At 41.2% G+C, this 23,586-nt stretch overlaps 1 protein-coding gene across 1 annotated transcript in view; it reads right to left on the minus strand.

Moving 5' to 3' along the window:
* Positions 1 to 17,382, minus strand: part of KCNN2 (potassium calcium-activated channel subfamily N member 2) — an 88,960-nt gene extending 71,578 nt beyond the window's left edge. The window contains exons 1-3 of the mRNA XM_063129516.1: positions 17,155 to 17,382; positions 14,473 to 15,626; positions 12,976 to 13,071 (exon numbers count right to left, since the gene is read on the minus strand). Of these exons, the coding sequence (XP_062985586.1) occupies positions 12,976 to 13,071; positions 14,473 to 15,626; positions 17,155 to 17,176 (1,272 nt within the window). The 5' untranslated portion in view covers positions 17,177 to 17,382. The remainder of the gene's footprint in view (positions 1 to 12,975; positions 13,072 to 14,472; positions 15,627 to 17,154) is intronic.
* Positions 17,383 to 23,586: the final 6,204 nt, after the last annotated feature.

Here is a 23,586-nt window from a genome sequence, read left to right on the forward strand (position 1 = left end):
ACTGAATGGATTTCTTCATACCAGTGGGGAGGACTGAACCAAGAAAAAATGCAGTTACAACGGCAACCTTTTAGCTGAACAAAACATAGGATGACTTCTACTATATACTCCTGTAGATCGAGGTTTTTGAAGTCCTATGCTGACTTCTGATTCATATACTGTCTTCTGCTCCATTCATGGTAGCTATAATTTATTTTTCCATTTATTTTTTGCTCTCTTTCAAACATGGAAACATTTTTGCTTACAGTACAATCCTATGCATGTTTACTCAAAAGTAAATTCCACTGTCTTCAATAGGGCTTACTTCCTATTTAGGATGGCAGGCCAGTTAGGAAACTATCAGGCTTATACACCAGCAAATGTAGATGTTAGCTAACATACTGATAAAGACATGAGTATATGATAAATGTATGGGTTGCTAACAGCTGTACAAGTGTCTTGTTCAGTATTTTAGAAATGTAATAAATAAATAAAGTTCTAAATTCTGCTCTACAGCAACATACTTTTATTTATATTGTTTCTTATTAAGTATATTATTTTGAATGTTACAGGATTATGTTGATTGATGGGATACATGGTTATGTTGATTGATGGGATACATGATCTAGCATTTTTATCATAAGTACATTCAGTCTTAATTCCAATTTACCATGTGCTTATTTATTTTAAAGTTTTATATGTCACCTTGTAGGATAAACCCTCTGAAGACACTGTACAGTAGGGGAGTGATCTCCGCCCCGGAATTATCTGGTAACTGTGAACATCTGCAGAGCATTTGATCTTCCAGAGCAGAGATTGGCTGCTTCTAAAACCCATCAAATAAATTCAGATTAGAGACGGCCCAATTGGAGCTTCTAACATCTCCGAAATTATTTGACCATTTTGAATGGGGTGTGTAGCTAATTGAAAACATCCCAATAAGGAACATGACCGTTTTGTGTGTGTGGTGTGTCTAATTGAAAACCTCTGAATAAGGAACGTTTGGTGATGGAGTGGGGTAGTTTTGATAATTGATATTGACATCTGTGGCCAACCAATTAGGAATTGCCACAGCATTGTCCATGACCATATTCTCCTCCAATCACTGTTCAGGGGAGGGAATGCTAATAATTTTATCTCACTCATTGGGGTTCTCGGTCTTGCAGCATTTGTTTCAGACAGACAGAGACAGAAAGAGTGCAAACATTCTGTTTGTTTAGTGTTTGTTGCAATTGAATTTATTTAGGAGAGAGTCTTGTTTTTTTAATTCGACTGTCTTTAATGCTTCATTTGTTTGAGCTGTTCCACTCCCAGCATATGCGCATCCAAAAATCTTAAGAAATCCTTTTAAAAAGACTTTTCTTTGACTTGTTCCTTCAAATATTCATTTAAGTCCACGCAAGGCAGGTGTGTGTGTGGGGGTGTTCTTTAACTTAAAATCAGGGGGGAAAGCCATTTCAATTGAAATCCTTTTGGAAATATTGCTGCCTGTTCTGTTCAAGCTTTTTCCTACTATGTTATTATTCCCCTTAACGGTTTGATGTGCTTTAGCTCTCCTTCCTCTAAGTTAAGCCTTCCCAGCAGCACTTGGCTTCAAAGTTACAAATGTCTTCTCGTACTGTATGTTTGAGTGTCTTAGGGTTGTGCCGTGCACACAAGCAGTATACAACTAATAAAGCACACTTTGATAACATTCCATCATGAGGCGTGGGATGCACTGCTGCTGGTGGTTTTGGCTAAGGGGAGGGGAGAGATAGGTAGTGCAGGGCTGCTTGGTTGCATGTTTCTGCTCAGACTCGTAAGTCAGCCACAGTATGAAAGTGCTGCTGGGCTTGCTTCTACACCTGAGTCAGTAAGCTTTCGTCTACACCTGAGTTCAGCAGGCAGGTTCTTTATTATTTCAGTTAAACTATTACTCCTATAGGCTAGCTGGGCTTCCAGTGCAGTGGAGGGCTTCTCCTCCTCCTCCAAGCCGCCTAGCCTAAGGAGAAGCTGTTGTTGTTGCCTTGACTCAACTCGCTTCAATGTGCCCGACCAACAGTCCTCTCTGAGGTTGGGCAAGCTGTGTGCTGCTGTTGTGGCATTTATTAATATATTTACTTATTTATTATTGCACTAAGAGCTTTCCCACTGCTTCATTTCCCTCTCCCCCACAAGAGGTGCCTGAGAGAGGACATTTGAGTTCACAGTTTAAAAATTCCCTATAAATCATTGTATAAAGGGATCTGCTCCAAAATTGGCATGCCTAAAGCCCCTTTTAAAAGCTGTCTGGGTGCCAATTTTCATGTGTTTATGTTTAAAACTGAGGGATCTGTAAACATTTCTGTTAATTTTCATTGACAAGAATGTAGCAGTTAACCGAAAATGGAACAGTTCTTCAACGGGTAATTTGATGAGGCAGAGAGGGGACTGCTCCAGAAATTGAGGTGGAGAAACACCTCTTCAGAGCTCCAGATCGAATTTCAAGTTGGAGAAGACCCACTTTGCACACCTCTAGTGTACAGCCAAACTTAAAAGCCATAATGATGATGATGATGATGATAAAATTAAAATTTAACCACTAAAACCAGCTAACACCAAAGTAGAGCCCTAACTAAATTATCGGCCAAGATAAACAGGTGAGTCTTAGGGCAGATCTACACCAAGCAGGATATGACACTTTGAAAAGAGTTTGAAAACTATATGTAGTGTGTCCTGGGCCCTAACAGTTGTCACTACTGTTATAAACTAGGGGTGTGCACGGACCCCCCGCTCTGCCCCGCGGGCTGATCCGAAAATTTCAGATCGGCCCGCTCCGCGCCGCTCTGCCCATACTCCGCTCCTCTTCGCCGCGGAGCTCCGGCTCTGAATTGGAGCTCCGCAGTGGAGGGGAGTGGTGCCAGGTAAGGCCGGGAGAGGAGGGCGGGGGGGTTACCGGGCCCTGCCGCCGTCGCCGCCCGTGCGGCGACGGCGGCAGAGCCCGGTAAGGGACCAAGGGGGAAGGGGGCTGCTGAGGGTGATAAATCTGGAGAAGTGAAGATTACAGGCAGAGAAGCAGTGGCAGCTCATGGCCAAACTGACTGGTGGGGCAGAAACCAGGAGCAATTATTAGGATATGAGAGTAGAAAGATAACTGAGCAAGGCCACAGAATATTTTGAACGAAGGATTAATATCTGTGCTGAATCTGATACAAGGATTATTACATACTAATGCAACTTATCTTTTATTGCTGACTATGCCATTCCCTTTAGTTGAACTTTTAGCTTTTGAGGAATTGCTAGTCTTTTGCTCTCCTTTAAAAAACAAAAAGCAAATCTAAAGAGATAAATAAGGAATGTTTTTATAATAATATATGCAACCAGTCAAAATCCAGAGCCTTGTTATATATAGTAGATATAGCCTAAATACCCAGTCCTCAGCATACTGTCCTGGGAATAAAATCCTTGTGAATTCAACGGGGTTTGGGGGAGCTGCATTACAATTATAGATTTCTTTGCTTCAAAACAAAATTGGGAAGTGATAATTTGAAGAGAACAAGCAATGTGAGGGAAACTTAATCCTTCCACCACCTGTCTCCTTCCCCATAAATTCCTCCCACAAACTTGCAAAGAGATGAGACCGTTCGACAGTAAAGCACCTGCAGTCACTTCTCCATTTCTAAATTGCCCCCTCTTCTCCCAATTTGCAGCAAAAAGGTGCTATTGGGGGCAAATGTTTTTTTTTTTTAAAAAAAAAAAACTGTGTTGCCATGTAACATGCTGTTGAGCCTTATTTTCCAGTAACTGTGTGTAGAACTGCAGACATAACACTCTTTTATTAAACATAAAGTAACAAATGAAATACACTGGAACTTTTTAGGCACTCCCTGTCCACAGCAACTGTTCTTGCAATTCCCAAAGATGTTGCAACTTCTCAGGAGAGTTGGGGAGATGCCAGTTCAGCATCCAGCAGGATGCAAGGGGCTGCAGACAGAAGCAGTCATTGAGAAAGTCCTCTGCCAAGGCAAAGCATTTTGGGAATGCCGGTAAGGGTCTATGAACCCCTGTCAGGAAGGATCCCAAAGCAGGAATGTGTATACATTTGAGAATGCTCCACATTGTTTCACAGGCTATTCATTCAGCGATAGAGTTCTAGAGAGAGAAACTGTCTTTTAGTGTGTCATTAGAAGACTTATCTAAAATGACATTTTCACTTACACTGAATTTTAGAGATGTAAATAGAAAACATACCAATGTAATAGAAGACAGCTGGATGTTTTCTGTGTAATACTAGTCTATGGAATAACCATCACCATAATCCCACTAAAATGCAAAGATATCCTAGGCCCTTTCTACACCTAAGGAATATCCCAGGAAAATGGAGGGATCGTCCCTGCCTGCTCCCGGGATCCCCTGTGTGTCATTTGCATGCACAGGGATGATGCCTGGACGATCCCTGGAAAAAAGGCAGGTGTTGAAATGGCCCTAGTGTCCCCTAAAACGTAGTGAACCTGGGTTTTAATCAGGAGCAGGCTCTTAGCATAAAGGCAGGGCAAAGTAAACCATACACTGTTTTAGCATAAATGCAGTGCAAATCACCAGTCTATCTACCAGTAGAACAGACACCACTGACAGAATTGTGTCCCTTTCCTCCTGCATACACCCCAGATCTTCTCCATAGTGTTTGGGGTGGGAGCTTTCAGAACACATTGAAGCATGCAAGAGGTACAAGGTGGAGGAGAGGAACGGGAAGTTTACTTATGCAACATTGGATAGAACCCAATATTAAAGAAAAGGGTGCAGATGTATGCTTTCCCCTTTTCATCTGCAGGACAGAGAAGTAACCTCAGATTTATGAGCAGACCCACTTTGAAGCAATAACATCTAATGTTAAATTAAGCTAGTCCCCACACCACCACCACCACCACCACCTTTATTGGGGTTGCTTTCTCTTATTTAAACACTGTTTCATTCAGTCTCACCTGCCTCATAGGCTCCTGCCTCCATTCACAGGATTGCCCCTCTGTGAATGAAAGGGCTCCTTCTGTTGGTACAAAGAGCAAGGATTCAGCAGGGGCTCCATTGAAAGGAAGTGGAGTGGTGATGTCACCAATTCCTCTCTCCCCTACAGTCTTCAGTGCCCACAGTCTTCTGGAGGGGCCTCAGCCTTCCAGAGCAGATTTGCAGGGTCAAGGGGAAACTGGCAAAAATAAATGAAAAATCACACACCTTCCACCCATGAGACCACCCAGTTCTGCTCCACACAACTCTGGATCCAAATCATAATAGTTTATTCAAGATCTAGGTACTCTTTTGCTTTACATTTAATTTTAAATCCTGCTAAGTTTCATAGATAGTTTACTAAACTATGCATACATTATCTATTCACTGAAGCATCCAGACAGCTACCAAAAATATGGTTCTTTGTTATTACAAAGCCTATTTTTATTTTTCACACTAGTAAAGACAGCACGATTCCTCAATGGGCTTATTTATTATATAGCATGTCATGGTTTGTGGGGGGGTTTACTGGGAAAAAATAGATATATAAAGAACATAGTGCTGAATTACTACAGTAATTTTAGAATAAACCTTCAAAAGCTAATGAAAACATGAGCTACAGCAACTCTATAGTAGTAGTAACAATAATTGTGCATCTTATTTTTTTGTAGTTATATGAATTTTACCGAGTACAAAATATCTTGCAACAAATGGTTCAGGCATCTGAACCTATAACCATGCAATCACAAGATCTGGGTCACAGGAAGGGTTTTATATACATAAAACCATACATGAATTGTTGAGGGGGATTGATGAATTTTACACTGAGGATTTCACAATGCTGTCAATGCCTGAATGGGTGGTATATAGTCACCACTTGTGAGTGGATAAACACATGGATATTTGGTCCGCTTTTCTTGAAGCCTATGCATAACTCTCCTCCCCCACCCCCGCTATGCTTGTAATGCTTGTTCTTTCCACCCTCCTCCTCCCACGATTTGTTTTCTGTTCTGTTTTGTTAAATTCACAAGGGAAAAAAAGAAATAATTTTAGAAACTTACACAGTCACTTATTATAAATGTGCATCTATTATATTAAAGTTGGTAATATGGGATAAAAAGTTGTTAAAGTTGTTACTTGGGAGTAAGTCCCACTGAAAAAGGTAGAATGAACTGCTGAGTAAATATGAACAGGAATGTACTGCATATCTAACGAATTGCTCTACAATTATAATTGTGTGGGCAGCGCTTAATTGGGTCCGGTTGGTGAAGTGATGAGAACAAATAGACACACAGCTGGGATAATAAATTGGCCACAACTTTATTGACTCACTTGAATAGGCTTGATGGTGCCATAGGGCATGGATCTTGTAACTGGCCAGCCCACCTGCTGACCAATTCCTCTGTCCCACATGCCAGGAGCACTGGTGTTAGTTGGAAGGGCCAGGAGCACACCATGGCACAGACTGTTAATGTGAACCCCTTTCCACCACCACGGACATGGCCAGCTCACAGCCCCCATGCTGGTCTGGTCTTGGTGCCACGTTCCCGAGATACCTTATGAGAATCCTCACTGTGAATCCTCACCAATGGATCCAGCACAATGCCTATCACACCTACGTAAGTTGTGACTAATGTTATAAAAGGAAGCATCCCTAAAAAAGAATTTACTGATAGTCCAAATCAACTGGGATTAATCTTGCAACAGGGAAGCCAAAAACCCTGCACAGTCTTCGTCAGTAGGTGTGCAGGTAAAATTCCTTCCCAGCCCCATTAACTGGCAACTACTTCTGGCATTGCAAGACATCTTACTACTGCGAGTGAGTGGGTGGGTGGGTAAGTCAACAACTGCAATCCTGGAGCCACATGGGAAGTCTGCCTTTGGGAGCCTCATATTGAACGGGAGACAAAACAAAGGAAAGATCTCACTGTGCTGGGTCCGCCTCTTCGGCTTCATCATCACGCTGATTGGCTCAGCAATTCCCTGCTGGGAAGGAGATGCTGCTGCTGGGGCTGTGCTGCTGTGGTGCAGCCGCTCTTTACCAGCCTTTCTCATTTCACTGCCGGCCTGCTTGCCCCACAATTCATCGCTCCCCATTGGGGGGGGGGACTTGGCTTATCAAAGCTAACAAATATGTAGGACAAGCTTTTTAGCATGACCTCTATATTTCATATTTCTGAACACCAATAAACACAAAGAGGCAGACACATTCATCAGGTAACTTCTTGCCAGAAGCACTTATTGTTGAAATCAACAATCAAATAATCAATCCCAATTTGAATTTCCTGTTGCTTGTTGTAGTTATGAGAGAATCTCTAAATGAGAGTATAAATTTGTAAATATTTTTCTGCATATTTCATCTATCCCATCTGAAGAATGACATAAGCCTAACAACTAAACACAGACTACTGGTTTTATACAAAACTTTCAGTCAGATCATCAAGAACCAAGAGCCCACATACATATTATTAAAATCATAAAAACAGCTGTATGATGATGATGATGATGATGATGATGATGATTAAAAACCACTTTTAAAATTGCAATCACCACCAAGTAACATTTTGCTCTGAAAGATATGGAGTTGGATCCAACCTTCATGTTAGCTGAGGTCCACTCATATGATGGGACTTTCCTGTCCTCTCCTCTCCCCTCCAGCCTTCCACACACATTTAAAATCTGTTTCCTAACTCTCTTGAGCAGATTGTGGGGGGCTGCAAGTGGGATGGGGAAATATATTCTGCCACTGATTCCATCTCACCGATCAGACTACATTATTCAAAACAACCATGCCTTCCACTCTCAAACCATGCCCGTTGGACCACAGTGTAATGGCAGCATGTGTTCTTTCCTTGCACACAGTCCCAATCATTATGACATTCAGGCCTTTGCTAGACCAGGCTATATCCCAGGCTGATACTTGGGATCATCCCTGTGCATCCAGATGACACACAGGGGATCCCAGGCTCAGGGAGGGATCACCCCTCCCTGGCCCCAGGATATAGCCTACCCCTTTGGGCCCGGTATTTTCTGCGGTCTCGGGCTGAGCCCGAGCCCGCGGACCGTGTGGCCCATTTTCACGGCTACGCGCCATGAAAATTACTCATGCATAGTCAGGAGCTGCGCACATGGCACAGCGTTCGGAGGCAGGGTGGGGGGAGCAGGGAAAATGTTTTTTTAAAAAAACAACCTTACCTGGGCACATGAGCGTTCATGCTCATCTGGCCCTTTAAGAACAAAAAAAATGGCTGGCGCGACGGCTCTTTGTGAGCTCATCACGCCTGACATATAGACTAGCACAACAGCCCATGATAGTTGCATCGCGGGCTCTCCCCTCCTCGTCGCGCTTTTTAAGGTAGGACTAGCAAAGGCCTTAGATAAAGGATCTCAACAACGGTACTGCTAAGGATTCTCAGTATCAGGCAAGCATGATTGGACCAACTTGCTATAAGACAGTCTATATATCTTTTATTGGTCTTCCTATCACACAGAGAGAATTCTACGAAATATGCACAAATGGTTTACAAACCGATCACTATCGTCACCATCTGGGTAACTCACACCACAATTACTGAATATACCGTATTTCTTCAATTCTAAGATGCCATCGATTCTAAGACGCACACTAATTTCAGTACCAACAGAAAAAAAGCTTTGATTCTAAGAAATAATAAACGCACCTGCAATTCTAAGATGCACCCCATTTTTAGAGATGTTTATATGCGGAAAAAGTGTGTCTTAGAATCAAAGAAATACGGTAGTACATTTCTGTAAATCGAAGGAAATAACCAAAATTTTGACTCTCCATGAACACTGATGATATGGCTACAACAAAGCAGTACTAAATAAGGTGCAATTTGCATTACATGCTGATACGTCCTGTTTCTCTCATTTTCACTTGAACATATGTTAGTGGCAACACTGAAAACCAAGCAGACACTAATCCTTTACAGAAAAGTAATCAAATCTGCCCTAGCTGTTATTTTTCAAACCTATTTTCTTTCACATTCATATGCACTAACATGTGTTTTCAAAATAAGCAAGAATTTGGTGATTCTAAGCAAACACCATATCACTGAAGGTACTAATTATATATCTTCAGGTACAAATCATTTTCACTTCAGTATTGGGTAGTCACCATTGGACTATAAGGAAGTCCATATTCTTTTATTTGTCTTTTTACCACCTATATGCCTACTTTCTTGGGAGCTATCCATATTGAACTCAATGGGACTTATTTCTTACTGGATTGTACTGTGTCTATAAGTCCTTTGGTAAAAGTAGTGATGGGCTATTAATTTGCTGTATTCTAGAAAGAGAAAGCCATTACTCCATTTAGCAACAAGATCTAATTCACAATAGCTCCCCTTTAAAAAAAAAGTAATTCTTAATTTTCACTAAAAAAACACACCCCAAAACCATTAATTCTTCATTAAGATTTTCTCACCAGCCTACATGTGTTTAAGATTCATATTGAAGCAAAACATATACCTCCCTCTATTGGCCTAAAGAATGATCTTCATGTTTCTTTTTCAGTTTCAAAAATGATAGTTATAATAGTTCATCCATTAAACACCTGGAATAACTTTATGGCAATTAATTTCTGAAATATTATGTGCATTAAGGACTGTGCTCCTTTGTAAATCAAAACAACTTTAAAGTTTTTCACAGCATGCCAAGTATCACTTTCTGCTAGGAGGCTTCTTCTGCCAATTGCAAAATTCCATGCACATTTATTGCAGCAGAAACATTTATTTGTTTTGCTTATGGGTTTAGAACATGAAGATTAGCTGTGCACAGTTGTCAGATTTCTAGCATTTGATAAATCTTCTCAACTAAATTGGCCAAATAAAAGAAAACTAAAAAGTTTTTGAAGTAAGTGGTCATCACCTCTGAATACCTTCCACAAAAATCAAAGAATTTTGACTCCTCTCTACTTGCAAATTTCTTGTATTGTTTTCCTTTATGTTTTGACAGATAACACAGACAACAAATGTAGTATGTATATGCAACATATATGTACAATGAAAAGAAACCGTATATCTTCAACAAATAGTTTGAAACAGGGTCTAAATACTCTTTTTGCTAAAAGTTTACATATGTACTTCTGATTTTGTAAGAAAAAATATTTACAGCACAATCCTATGCATGTCTACTCAGAAGTAAGTTCCATCAAGTTCAATGAGACATACTCCCAAGTAGGTGTGTATAGGATTGCAGCCTAAATTGCATACACAAGTAGAGACAAAACTTCTGTTACTTTGAGCTGTCCACAGTGCTGAACAGGAAAGCAACAGTGCAGAGAGCTGATGATATACTTCTTTCTATAGAAATTCAGCTTGAAAAAAAAGCTTAGATATTTTATCTAAGATCAACCAAGATTATAAGATTGCTCATGTACAATGATAGACTTACTACTAATGTAGGCTTATATGCTATCTAAAAAGCTTTATACCAGAACTAAAAATAGTTACTGAAAATGCATAGAAAAACAAGACTACCGAACTTTCTACCATTAAGTTCTCTGGAGAGCATGACACTGAAAAGCCCAAGGAAACAATTTGTAGTGGATAATTTCATGAGAGCGTTTCCAGAACTGAAATAAGCCCCTCAGTTCTCAAACTTTATCACAAAACTGTCATCATTTGATAATTTAATGTTCTTGGATAGAATGTAGTACTACATTCTTCAAAACTAAAGCATTTCATTGCACCATAATTAGAGAAATCTTTTGCTGTTTCCTGTTCTTATTAACTTATATTGATACAAATTTCTTCAGAATACATTTAAATAGTCAAAGCCCTTTTAGATAAAATATGAAATGAACCACATAATCCACAGATCACGTTGTAATCTGTAGGGTTGTAGTCAGAGAGACAAAAAAACTTGGTTCCTTGTTTAATATGCCCACAAAGATTTGCTCTGCACCAACTACTTTATAATAACACAACATAATAACAACTATTTCAACTTTGGTGTTTTTTTTAAAAAAAACTTCATTATTTATTGAAGATCCCTTTAAATGGGTAATATCTAGAAGTAATTACAGAACTGTAACAAAAGGTGTGCTTTAGTCAATAAAGAAACATTTTTGTAAACGCATGTCTTAAAATAAAGATAATCACCAGTGCAAAGTATTTGTATGTTTGCAATTCCCTAAGGTATTACTGGGTTCAAACGTTCTAGAATCAAAACTGTTGTTCAGGTCTGCTTCTCTGAATTTGCTGGGAGAAGCCACTGAAGTGTAAGCAATGCTCATTTTTATAACGCACACTACTCAATCTTGTGAATGTTTACTCAAAAGTAAGTTTTGCTCTGTTCAATGGGGCTTGCTCCAGGTTAAGTATAAAAAGAACTGTGGCCTTGTATTTATTTTTAATTGAATTTAATCACATATACCACATTTATTTACAAATGAAAATAGACCTTTTTAGAAAATTGCTATATATCAAGAGTATGTTTAAAGAAATTGAAAGATCTGCTTTATCTATATTAATTTACTAGTAAAATTTTATTCATCTTTTATGACAAGCAGTAAGATTTTAAAGCTTCAGCTGACTCTGGGGTGTTTTATTTACGGCATTGAAAATGATATAATATTAGTGTAGTGTGGAAAATATTAACTTAGATTTACTGCAAATTTGTGTATGAAGAAATGTTGCATAAAGGTTATGATTTTAAGAGCAAAAGATACAAAAAATAGATTTCTTTTAAAATATATTTTAAAATATTGTTTTTGCATACATTCCTACTCTTTTCATTGAGATGTATTCTCACCTTTGGGGAAAAGAAAGGGTGTTGAAGGCTACAATCCCATACACACTTACCTAGGAGTAAGTCCCATTGAATGAAGTGGGGCTTAAATCTAAGTAGATATGTATAAGATTACCCTGTTAATAACAATAATCATAATAAGACATTATTATGATTATCATTACAATAATGTCTTATTACATGCAAATTAAGTCAATCAGATCCTATGACCTTGAACCAAAACCATATACTCTACCTCGATAAGGGCCTTTAATATATCTGGCTTAGTCTGAAAATGACCTAAAACACTATGTGATTACATGTTTTGTATTTCCCTCCATCATCACAAAAAATTCTTGCCTTTTGAAAGACATTAACTATGACCATAAGGCGGGTATAATAAAACTTGCCCAGCATTATATAGGAATACAAAATACCCTTCACATGACACTTTTCCTACTTGGTGATAATTTACATGACTGCAATCCTATACACACTTACTTGAAAGTAAGTACCTCTGAAATTATTGGGATATACTTCCAAGTAAACATACACAGCACTAAGTTGCATGTAGAGGAAAACACATACATCACTACTTGTGTAAGAGAGTTACTTGTTTTTTTGCAAGTAGACAAATCAGGAAGCCACATTTCATAAGTATGGGAGTAGTTTTTACAATTCAGAGACAATTTCCTTAGAAGAAAAAACATTTGTCTTAAGTGAAAAGTATCTTAGTCTCAAGATTAATTGATATGAAAACTTAGTTTATTCAAAGAAAAAGTGAGTCATCCACTATTTAACCAACACTGTGCTTTGCTGACTTTTTAAAAAAATCTTAAATTTCATTGTTTGAGGACTGAACATCTTGTGACACTTATGAATGGATTGTAAACATATATTTTCTTGAGGTTTTTTTTCTTTTAACAAGCCCATCTTTGTACATTTAACACTTAACACAACATCACCAAGGTTTGATATTTAGAGGTGACTGGGGACGCCACAGTTAATCATGTGATCCTCTGTGGATTAGCATAACATGCAGTTATTGTAGAAGGGCAGGCATTATATCTCTTACTTTTGCATTAATAAATTGACTCTGATGACAAGCAAAGCACAACTAGTACATGCAGACTACTGTATTCAGACAATGGAGCAAATACAGCACCTAAGAGGTTGCACTGTTAACTGTTAAGTAAGAATGCATCAACGCAGTCTGCTTAGTTTCACAGAAATGTCCTTGAAACACAGGTAGCAGCAAGCCTCAGATTTATAAGTGGAACATACCTGAATTTCCCTTGCGTGGTATACAATAATCAGACCAAGCAGAATGATTGTAGAGAGGCTAATAAGGCATTTTAGGGCTAATGAATACAGCGACTCCTGCAAGAAAAAAATAGATACTTTTTACTTTGATCTTTTTGCCCTTCATCTTGAAGATCGCAGAGGGGAACACAGGCTATCTGTTGCTAGGAAGACTTAGCTTACTAGCTGACTTACTCTCCTAAAAAGAAAAAGAGAAAAGAGAAAAGTGCCAATGGTCTAATAATAATAATAATAATAATAATAATGTAAAACTCATTTTTGTAGCAGAGGAGCCCTGTGCTGGAAACAGATGAACTCTTAAGAGTCTGCCAAAACAATGGGGAATAACAAAATCACCCCCAATCCAAAAAAGTTAGTCTCAAAATTGGGCAAGTCTTTTTGGAATTAAAACAATCAAGGAGACATTACCCTTATAAGGGATGCTGAAACCTTCAGTGCAAGAGGTTTAAACAGCTGCCATCTCAAGCTATTATCTTATCAAGGCATTACCCAATGTTTCGTTAAGCTTAGCAGTATGGGTAACAAAGAGACAATGTTTAAAATTCAGCTGTCGCTGCTCTGTTTGGGAGCTACAAGCTGCAAATGCCTGCATGCCAGATGCAGGGCATCTTAGTGCAGAAGGCATTCATTCAGAGTGTATGGATGAACAAGAATGATACAAAGCAGATTAGGGAAATCTGACTAGGCTAATCTCTATTGGATGTACAAGTCAGAAGTTCCTGCGTTACTCATTGAACGGTCTAATGTGTAATGTAGCAGAAGTACATTGCACATTTGTTCTATAACAAAGCATGGATGGATAGGCATTTAAATAGCTGCAGAAAAAGCAAGCAAGTTGGAACTAGCTACCCACCGAGGTACTCAAGAACAGTGGCACTGGAGACTATTTCCATAATATACTAGGACAGTCCCACAGACTTCCTAGTGGGAACTCAGGAATCTGTGGCTATGCAGTTGTTGGAACTTACTTCCACAAGTAAACGTGTATAGGATTGCAGGGTTCGGCCACATTAGGCACATTAGGCACTTCCTTAGAATTAATTTCCACTATTGTCGTTGGGACTTTCTCAATAAATGTCACATCTGATGAAATGGACTGCGTCCACCAAAGGTTATGCCATAATAAAAGTGTCACATAATAAAGTCTTTAAGGTGCCGGCAAGGGTTTTAAAGAGGTTCTCTCTACAGAGAACAGAAAGGGAAGAAGTATCTAAAGGCGGTGCAGACAAATGAGAAGGGACAAAAGTATCTAAGGAGTAGGAAAAATAAAGGAACAAGAATGAGAGAGAGAGAGAGAGAGAATGGAAAGCGAAACCAAGCAAAGTGGGGGGAAATGGAATGGGAAAGCAACGAGAAAAGGAAAGGGGGTTAAAAAGTCCGAGGGGGAAAAGAGTAAAGATTAGGAAAGGGGGAAGCGTGAAGAGGCGAAGGGACGCGGACGACGCTGGGGCGAGATACCTTGGTGTAGGCGCCCCAAGACAACTCGGTCTCAATGACCATGACCACGATGCCGAACATGCCGAAGATGAGCGCGTAGTCGCTGAGGCGCTTCCTCTTCTCGAAGAGCGCCCGGCGGTGTCCCAACTTGTAGCCGATGTTCTGGTTCTTTTTCTTGCTCGATTTGCCACCGCTGTTGGTCTGGCTGCCGCCGCCGCCGGAGCCGTAGAGCGCCAAGTTGTTGGAGTTGTTGTGCTCGGGCTTGGATACCACGATCTCGGGGCCGCCCCCCGCGGCGGCGGCGGCGGCCGAGGCGCTGGGACTGGAGTGTGGCGGCGGCTGGGGCTGGGGCTGGGGCTGGGGCTGGGGCTGCAGCGGCTGCGACTCAGAGTCGAGCTCGTGGAGGTTCCTGCGGGACGAGCTCAGGTTGCTGAGCGGGCGCATGACGCCGCCGTTGTACCTGCAGCTGCTCATGGCTATTTCCGTGAAAGGGTTGCTCTCCCGGCGCTGCTGCTGCTGGGACTGCTGGTAGTGGTGGCTGCCGCTGCCGCTGCTGACACTGCTGTTGGGGCTGCCCGGCTGCTGCTGCGGCTGCTGCTGCTGCACGCTATGGCACTGGTGGGAGTGGTGGTACTGGTGGGAAGAGTGGTGGGGCTGCCTGGACGCACTGGCATGGCTGGAAGGGGTCAGCTCGCTCACGTTGAGCTGGCTGCCCTGGCGCGACGAGGCTGCGGAGCACGAGAGCGGCGAGCTCCGAGTCCGGAAGGCGCCCGACAGGGGCGAGGAAGTGCGGAGCAAGAGCGGCAGGTTATCTCCCGCTGCAGCCGCAGCCCCGTAGTAAGCGCAGTTGTTGCACTGGAGGCATGGGCTGGGCGGCTGCTGCTGCTGCTGCTGCTGCTTCTCCTGACTCTGTTGCTGGCAATGCGGGTGTGGGCGCCGCCGCTGCTGCTGCTGCTGCTGCTCTGAGCAGAAGCCAGGCTGGAACTGCAATGGTGTTTCCATGTCAGAGCTGTTAAAGCTGCAGGAGGACCAGGCGGTGGTGCACCCTGCGCAATGCGTTATGGTCGGCAGAGGGGAGTCCTGTTGCCGCCACGACGGGCCCATCCCGGCTCCCGTAGAATCCAGGCGGCGAGTCCGATTGGTCGGGCGTACCAAAACAACGGGCATCACGTCACCTGCAAGGGTTAGGGGGGGAAGCTGCAGCGTGAGAAGAAGAGCGCGCGAGCCGAGGTAGGGGGGGGGGGGGAGAGAAAGAGGGAAAGAGAGAATCCCAGGAGCGGCGCGTGCCGCTGCTGGTGCCAGGGACAGGCAGCAAGGTGGCCGCGCGCGTGCTGCTTCCCTCCCCTCCCTCCCCCCCCACTTCCTCCCACAGTGTCTCCGTCTGCCCGGGGTGGGGATTCCACCTGCCACCACCAGACAGTCACTGCAGTGGAAGCCTGGGCGGGAGGAGAGGCGCTGTCACCAGCACCACCCGCTGCTGTTGCAAGAGCTGCTCAGACAGGTAAGGGTTATTTTTATCCCCCCACCCTTAATCTGGATTCCTCCAGGGGCGTTTAAACCAGGGCTTTCCCCTTAAAGAATTATTCAGCAGCCTAAAATGAGCAGTAATATAGACGACTCGCCATCCCACCCGGGAAGGAAGAGCGTGGTGGTCTCCTATCCCATCCCTTCTCCCCTCCGGCCCCTAAAACTCAGAATATTAATAAATTTGCATCTCTATATCGTGCCCTCGACTCCCCCAGGTTGCCCCTGCAAGTGTGTAGGCGACGTGCGCGTGAGCCCTTGGCGAGGCTTTAAATTGGTCTTAGATGCTCTGAATTCCTGAATGGTTCTAAAAATTGTGCAAGGCGCCCCCACCTCCACCAGAGCTAGAAACCCGTTGCGTTTAATGCGAGGGCTCAGGTAGCAAGGAGAAATCGAAGCGCGTCAGATGGACAGGCAGCCTCGGCCAAACTGGTCTTCTGTGTGATTGAGGGTGATTGAGGGTGGTTTTTTTTTGGGGGGGGGGCTTAATCGAATATAGATGCCTTGGGCGGGGGGTGGGAGGGAGGCGATCCTCAAAGCACCTACTATGTATATAATGTACTGGCAGAGAGCAGGAATTCTGACATGCCATAAAAACGACATTTTAAAAAAATATCCAAACCACAAAACGGTGTAATTCCATTGAAATCTATAGAACTGGACCGGAGTGAGAGTCTTGGGGATTGCGGGAGGGAAAGAATGCCGAGGCTGAGGATTCCCGGCTCTAAACAAAGGGAAATCCCGGAATGCCCGCGCGGCAGGCGGTGCTCGCGCGCCTCCGCCTGTTCCAGGGAGGAAGCTGGAAAATGCTTTTCCATCAGAGAGTAAGGGAAGGGAGGGAGCACTCGTTAACCCTTTGAGGGAAGACCATAGACGCCTTGTTCCTCGGTGGAGCGTTTATAAGCCACGGGGCAGCCGGTGCTGCGGGCGAGTGGCGGGAATGTGGCCTTTTTGCTCGAAAGCGGCGCGCCCAAAGCCAGCTGTCGCGGCTTGGGGGGAGTGGCGGGAGCTGAGTCAACTGCAGTCGCTTCCCCCGCCGGGGCTGAGCAGTGGCGCGGGGAAGCCCTGGCTGGCGCGGGGAGGGGAGGGAGCGGCTGGGCTGAGCTGAGCTGGAGCGGGGTTTTCCCCCGACCTCGCGAGCGCGCCGCCGCCCGAGGGAGAGCCTCGCCGTTCGCGCACATTTACGCTTTTTCCGAAACATGTCGAGCAGCGTCCCGCTTCCGCCCGTCCTGCCTTCGGCAGCACCAAGAACGGCGCTGGGAGGGAGGGTCTGCCCTGGCTATTGAGCGTGATGCAGCTCGGATCCGCTGGGAGCTGTCCAGCCTCGGCAAATCCCGTCGAGCGGCCTCGCTGTCCCCAGGCGCCTTTCGCGAGGGCTTCCCTTTAGCCTCGCGCAGTGGGTTTCTGCAAGACAGACAGACAGACGCGCGCACGCGAACACACACACACACACACACACACGAGAGACACGAAATTTGGTTAGCGCCTTTCTCTGTTCAGCTGGGCTTTTCTGTTTGTGAAAGCCCGACAGAATGTAAGGCAATCACTCAAGAAACCTCTACAGCCCTAGACAGATAAGTTTCCTGTATTATCTAGAGGTGAGAGAGATTATGGCATTGAAACACAGGTAAAAATATACCGCTTTCAAGTCTCCCCGTTTTAAAGAAGCACAATCCAATCACAGATTCACCCTCCACTTCTCTCCCTCTGTCCTTTCCTAGACCTGAAATGAAAATCAATAGTGTAAATGTAAGCCTATGCGGCAGGGTCTTGCTATTTACTGTTTTACTGTGTACAGCACCATGTACATTGATGGTGCTATATAAATTAATAATAATAATAATAATAATAATAATAATAATAATAATAATAATAATAATAAATGTTGCAGTGTAAGATTTGTGTATTTGAGAGGCTTGTTGTATTTGGGGTGGGGGGGAGTGTATTTTAAATTATCATATGTTTGTATTTTATGTTTGTATCACTTGTGCCATCATCCACTGTTAAAATATTGTTTGCCAATTTTCAGCCCTTGCCATTGTGTTGGATCAGAAAATGAAATAAACAACTGAAATATTCTGGACCCAATATTGTAGATGTTTGTGTATATAAGTCATTCCGTGTTTGTTCATGAGTAACCCTTTCACTGGGACTACTTCAGTGTATGTCATACAGTATTTCTATGAACATTTGTAGTACATCACTAAAATCTTATATTGCACAGAACTGCATATATTATCTACATCTTACACCGGATAAAATCAGATTGCAGTGGAATTTGTGGTATAGAAGGAGTGTTCTACAATAATAAAGACAGAATGTGGCTAAGACATTTCCAGGATAGGGGAAAAGCCCAATTCACAAAATGGTACTGTATATCTTCCAGGCCAGATATGCAGCCAAGCATCCATGCAGCCCAACAAACATAAGCTGTAAGCATCCAGCCCTTTAGCTATGTTGGAGTATAGTCCAAACAAATCATATGATGGCCAAGATTTAAACACAGTCATATATGTTGAACGCAGTGGATTATTACTCACTGGGGCTTCTCATGTGATTTGCTGATTAACATGGAATGAAAAAGTCTGCACTAGAATCTGCAGGGTTGGGTCTAGCAATTAATTCTTTTTAAAAATGGTAAAACTGCAAACATGGCAATTCTATAGTACAGATATATGATTTTGAGGTTTCTTCCACTTTCAGTCATTTTCCTACATACCTTTAGAAAAAAATTGTTCTAGCAACAGTTCTTTTTAAAAAGTATTTTATTGTAAAAGAAAACCTCAGAGACTGGAAAACATTGGTTAACGTAAAATCTTTTCTTTTTAAACTACCCCAGGAGTATACCAAATGATCAAAAGATTCATGTCATAGGGACACTCCTAGTGGGTCAGCAGAAGCCGAACAGTGAAATGGGATCAGTGTCATTAAGTAATTGCGTTTCTGACTTGGATCCAGTTTCCTGAAATTCTATTCTGCAGCAACCCTAAAGTTGATCATCTGCTACCATTTTGTCTTTTCTCCCCCAGCATCTTCAGGTGAATAATTCATTTTAACAGATTCCAAAGAGAATAAGGTGGATGTGCTGAACAAATTCTTTGTTTGTTTTGTTTTGCTTTTAATTGCAGAAAGAAAAACTCCTAAACCAAAAAAGTGATCCCTGTGCTACAGCTATGCTGTTCTCAACACCCATCATTAAACTGGTAACCATATTTCCATTGCTTTGAATTCTAAAAATTAAAGTCTACAGGAACAATTTGCTTGGATGGATGAGCCTGAAATTCTAAATTAATCTGCAAAATATTTAATGTCTAAAACACCTCTAATAAATTTATATGAGTGACATGTTTTGGTCTTTTAAGTTCTTCTCTAAGAATTGATGGCATGATCAGATATATCAATGTGATCAGTATTTCAAGTTCATTGAAAATAAGACAGATTCTATTGCTCAAACAGATTATGCAATGTTCAAAGCGGCCTCACAGTAGATTATATACATATAAAAATACAAGATTATTGTAATCCTGAAAATCAGGGTTATTTCAGCTACTCTTAGACCATTTAAATGGATTTTTCTAATCCAGGATATCATAGTGATTTGCAAAATATGTCACAGTCTACTGTGTTAATAATCTGGAATTGAAGGAGTTGTAATTTATATTTGAATAAGGAAGGTCCTTTCTTGATTGTATTAACATAACAACATCTAAGGCTGCAATCCAAAGCATACTTTCTTGGAAGTAAATTCCATTGAACTCAGCAGGATTTACTACCATATAAATAAGTTTAGGAGAATTGTACTATTGTATTAGTGTATGTTAATCACAAATAAATCAGGCCAATCACTTTGTACACTCAACAGACAGGGATTTTATCTATTTTACTTTAAAATTACATATCTAAATAAATTAACCATACACCCATTGCAAGGAAAGAATTAAGAATTTCCCTATTTTGACTTATTCTCAAGTGATCTGTGTCTTAGGGTAGTCTAGAATGCCAAGACCGAGGATAATGCTTGCAAATTGGAACCATACAAAGTATATTTCTACACTAAAGCAGCACTTCGTAATATTGACAAAAGGAACATGACTCATGAAAAGATTAATAAACTCTTAATTTTGTTGTTTTCTACCACAAGCTCCGTTTTGCTTTTAGTGGTGTTTTAAGTTCGCCATTTTTACATTTTCATCCATTTTGGATATTGGATGTTTTATTCCAACAGTTGTGTTCAATGTTGATTGAATTTAAGTCTCATTTATTTCAATGGATCTACTCTAAGTAGGACTAACATTGGAAACAATGTTAGTTTCTAATTAGTGTACTCATAGTTGTCTCTATTCTGTTTAGTCTTGCTTTTCATTAGGATTGTGAATATATTTGTTGACTTGGAAAACTAAACAAAGGATGCAACCCTATACTTGAAACTTAATGGGGCTTACTTCTAAACAAACATGAATAAGATTACACTAAACACGAATTATAGAAGTTTCTATTGTACAAATACCTGATGATCTGGGGCAACTACTGTACAGTCTCTAACCTTCCCCTTTGGGCCAACTTTCTGGAGAAGAGGTGGCATTTCAACTCCATGTGGTCTGTTGAAGAGACTGATTACCTGTGCATGTAATAGCCAACCAGTTCTCCCTAGGAAGTCTTCATTTTAATTTAACATAAAATGCACTGATAGCTAAATCTCATGTGTAATGTATTGGCATTTTATGCATTCAAAAGTTCATAAATTATTTTGTTTCCAGCTTCTGGAACATTTTATGAGTTGGATGATAACTCATTAGGCCAACAAATACTGTAATGTGCCAATATTTAACACAAAAGTTCATTCTAATTCCCACAACTTTAATAGAAAAGCCAATTCTCTTAAATTATTTAAGTTCTTTTAATTCTGTAGTTCCTGATTCAGAGTCAGAGAACTATGTAGCTAATTCCTTATGGGTGTGTGTATCTGAAACAGCACACCTCCATTCACCCACCAAATTCTAATCCACTTTTAAAACTGAGTTGGAGTTCTAAAAGGTGACGTTTAGGGTATAGTGCTCACAAAGTGACAAACAGAAAACATAAGATGCATTAAGATACATTAAAATGATCAGATCAGGCTGTAGTACACAATTTAATAGAGATGCTTGTCAGGTAGACGTAAGGCCTAAAGGTTATGTAAAAGACATGAATCCAGCAGTACTGAGAAAGCAAATCAGAATAAGTATGGTTTTCAGGTCCATTTAAGGCCTGTACTGTAGGGGCATAGGTATGTCATTTGGAAGGGAATTCTTCAACCATGGGACTATGCTGACTGAGAAGGCCCTATATGCTGTGTGTCATGCCCACCAACCTATTCAATCTTATTAGCAGGGCTTCCAAAGAAGATTTATTTTTATTTATTTTTATTTATTACATTTCTATACTGCCCATTAGCTGAAGTTCTCAGGGCCGTTCATAAAAATTAACAAAAATTAACAAATCTTTAAAAATGGCTAAAAATGTAGGTGAAGGTGGTTCTTAGATAATCTTTAAACCTCTAAGTGGTTTGGGGGCAGTTTAACACTAGTTTTTTTTATTATTATTTGGCCCAATAATGCACTGGTAACCAGTGCAAGTGGTGCAAAATTGTTATGTATTCTGATTTCCTGGCCCCATCAATATCTGGGCAGCTACATTTTTCACTAATTGAAGCTTCCGGATCATTTTCAAGCCTAGCTCCACTTAAAGTGTATTGCAGTAGTGAAACATAGATGTAACTAGTTCATGGACAACTGAAGCTAAGACCAACCATTCTAGATAAGTAAACCAGTCTCAACTGGTAAATGGTGTTCCCTCACAGAAAGTGGGGTGTGTAGGGAAATCCCAAGATACAAACTTGGTTCTTCGGGAATAATGCAAACACATCCAGGATTGATCACTTGGCTCTTATCTCATTTGTCTGGTTTCCTAACTTACAGTGCCTCTAACGTAGTAGGGTTAGGCTTCATCCTTTTTCACCCAAAAGCCAATTGAACATTTACTCAAGAATTCCACAGCCTCTCTTTGTTTTGTAGGTGCAAAAGGGAGGTAGAGTTGTGTGTCATCCACAATGGGACTTCCTTCTTAATACACATGGATAGGAGAACAGCACAGATCAAACCTCCAGATGACTCTCCCACAATGTTTTCATGTAGAAGTTAAATAGCTTTGGAAACAAAGTGGGAACCTGAAGTACTCCATACATAAGCCAAACAGCAAAAGTTTCCCCCTCCCAAGATTTTTTTTGGACTGACCCTCCAGGGAAGACCAGGACCACAGCAGCACAGTACTTCCTAAGCTTAACCCAGCCATATGGTCCTGAAGGATACCATGACTGATGTTATCAAAAGCCATTGGAAGATCCAGTAGAACCAGTAAGGTTATCTCAGACAGCACTAATATGGCATTCTGGTCAGTAAAAAATAAAATAAAAAAATCAAGTCATCCTATTACATCTTACAGGATTTTTAAAAAAATCTTTTTGTTTTAAGAGGGCTAGAGTATTTGTTTTAGCTCAGATAAAATATTTTTTAAATATTCGCTTTTGCCTACAATTTACCTGTTGCATAAGATGCAGAGCAATAAAACATAATTGAAAACATTATTTTGAAGATGAAATGGCTGATCCTTATATAGACAGTAATTGCTATGTTGGTCCTGGAGAATAAGAAATAGAAAATATCAGAAATTATACATTTTGTTATAGCAGCTTCTGTTGGTGCATGAATGAACTGTCAAGGTGGAGACTTTATCAAATATGGAGATAAGAACTCCCACCCAACCTCAATCTCTAATTACTATTTATTTATAATACTACACAAAGGACAGAACTAGATATTACATGCTGATGCATGTAACATACTGCTAAAATGGTGGTGCACCTATTTTGCGTGCAGGAGATCCTAGGTTCAGTTCCTGGTATCTCCAGTTAAACTGAACAAGTAATGTTAATGATCATCTGTCTGAATCTCTGTAGAGCTGCTATTATCCCAAATAGACTAGATGGACCAATGGTGTGACCTGGTTCTTCTTCTTTAATGAAATACAGCTTTGGGAAGCTGCAGTCAGAAGCAGAAGAATGGCAGTGTTTTACCATCTCCCCATCAGCCATTTCTCCATAGGCATTTGCCCCGAGTCCCAGCTATTTCCCCCCTACCCTTGGGTGGAGGGAAAAATGTTTTTCAGTTCCAGAAAAATAGCATGGGGTGATTTTGATGGGCCTCCCCCAAAATGAGTTGGGGAATGGTTAAGCATCTCTCCACTCCCCGTTTTAGCCTTCTGGATCTGATTATATATACCATGTAACAACCTGCTAAAATGGTGGAGCACCTGTTTTGCATGCAGAAGATCCCGGGTTCCCCAATTAAGCTGTATAAATAATGTAAATGATCATCTGCCTGTGATAATCATCTGCCTCTTAAGAAAAACCATCCCATATATATATATATATATATATATATATATGTGTGTGTGTGTGTGTGTGTGTGTGTGTGTGTGTGTGTTTTCATACACACACACACACACACATACACACACACACACACGAAAATATATATGGGATGGCTTTTGTTAAGAAATGGTTTCATATAAATT

This window comes from Elgaria multicarinata, chromosome 6 (genome assembly GCF_023053635.1).
Source record: "Elgaria multicarinata webbii isolate HBS135686 ecotype San Diego chromosome 6, rElgMul1.1.pri, whole genome shotgun sequence".
Taxonomy (NCBI): domain Eukaryota; kingdom Metazoa; phylum Chordata; class Lepidosauria; order Squamata; family Anguidae; genus Elgaria; species Elgaria multicarinata.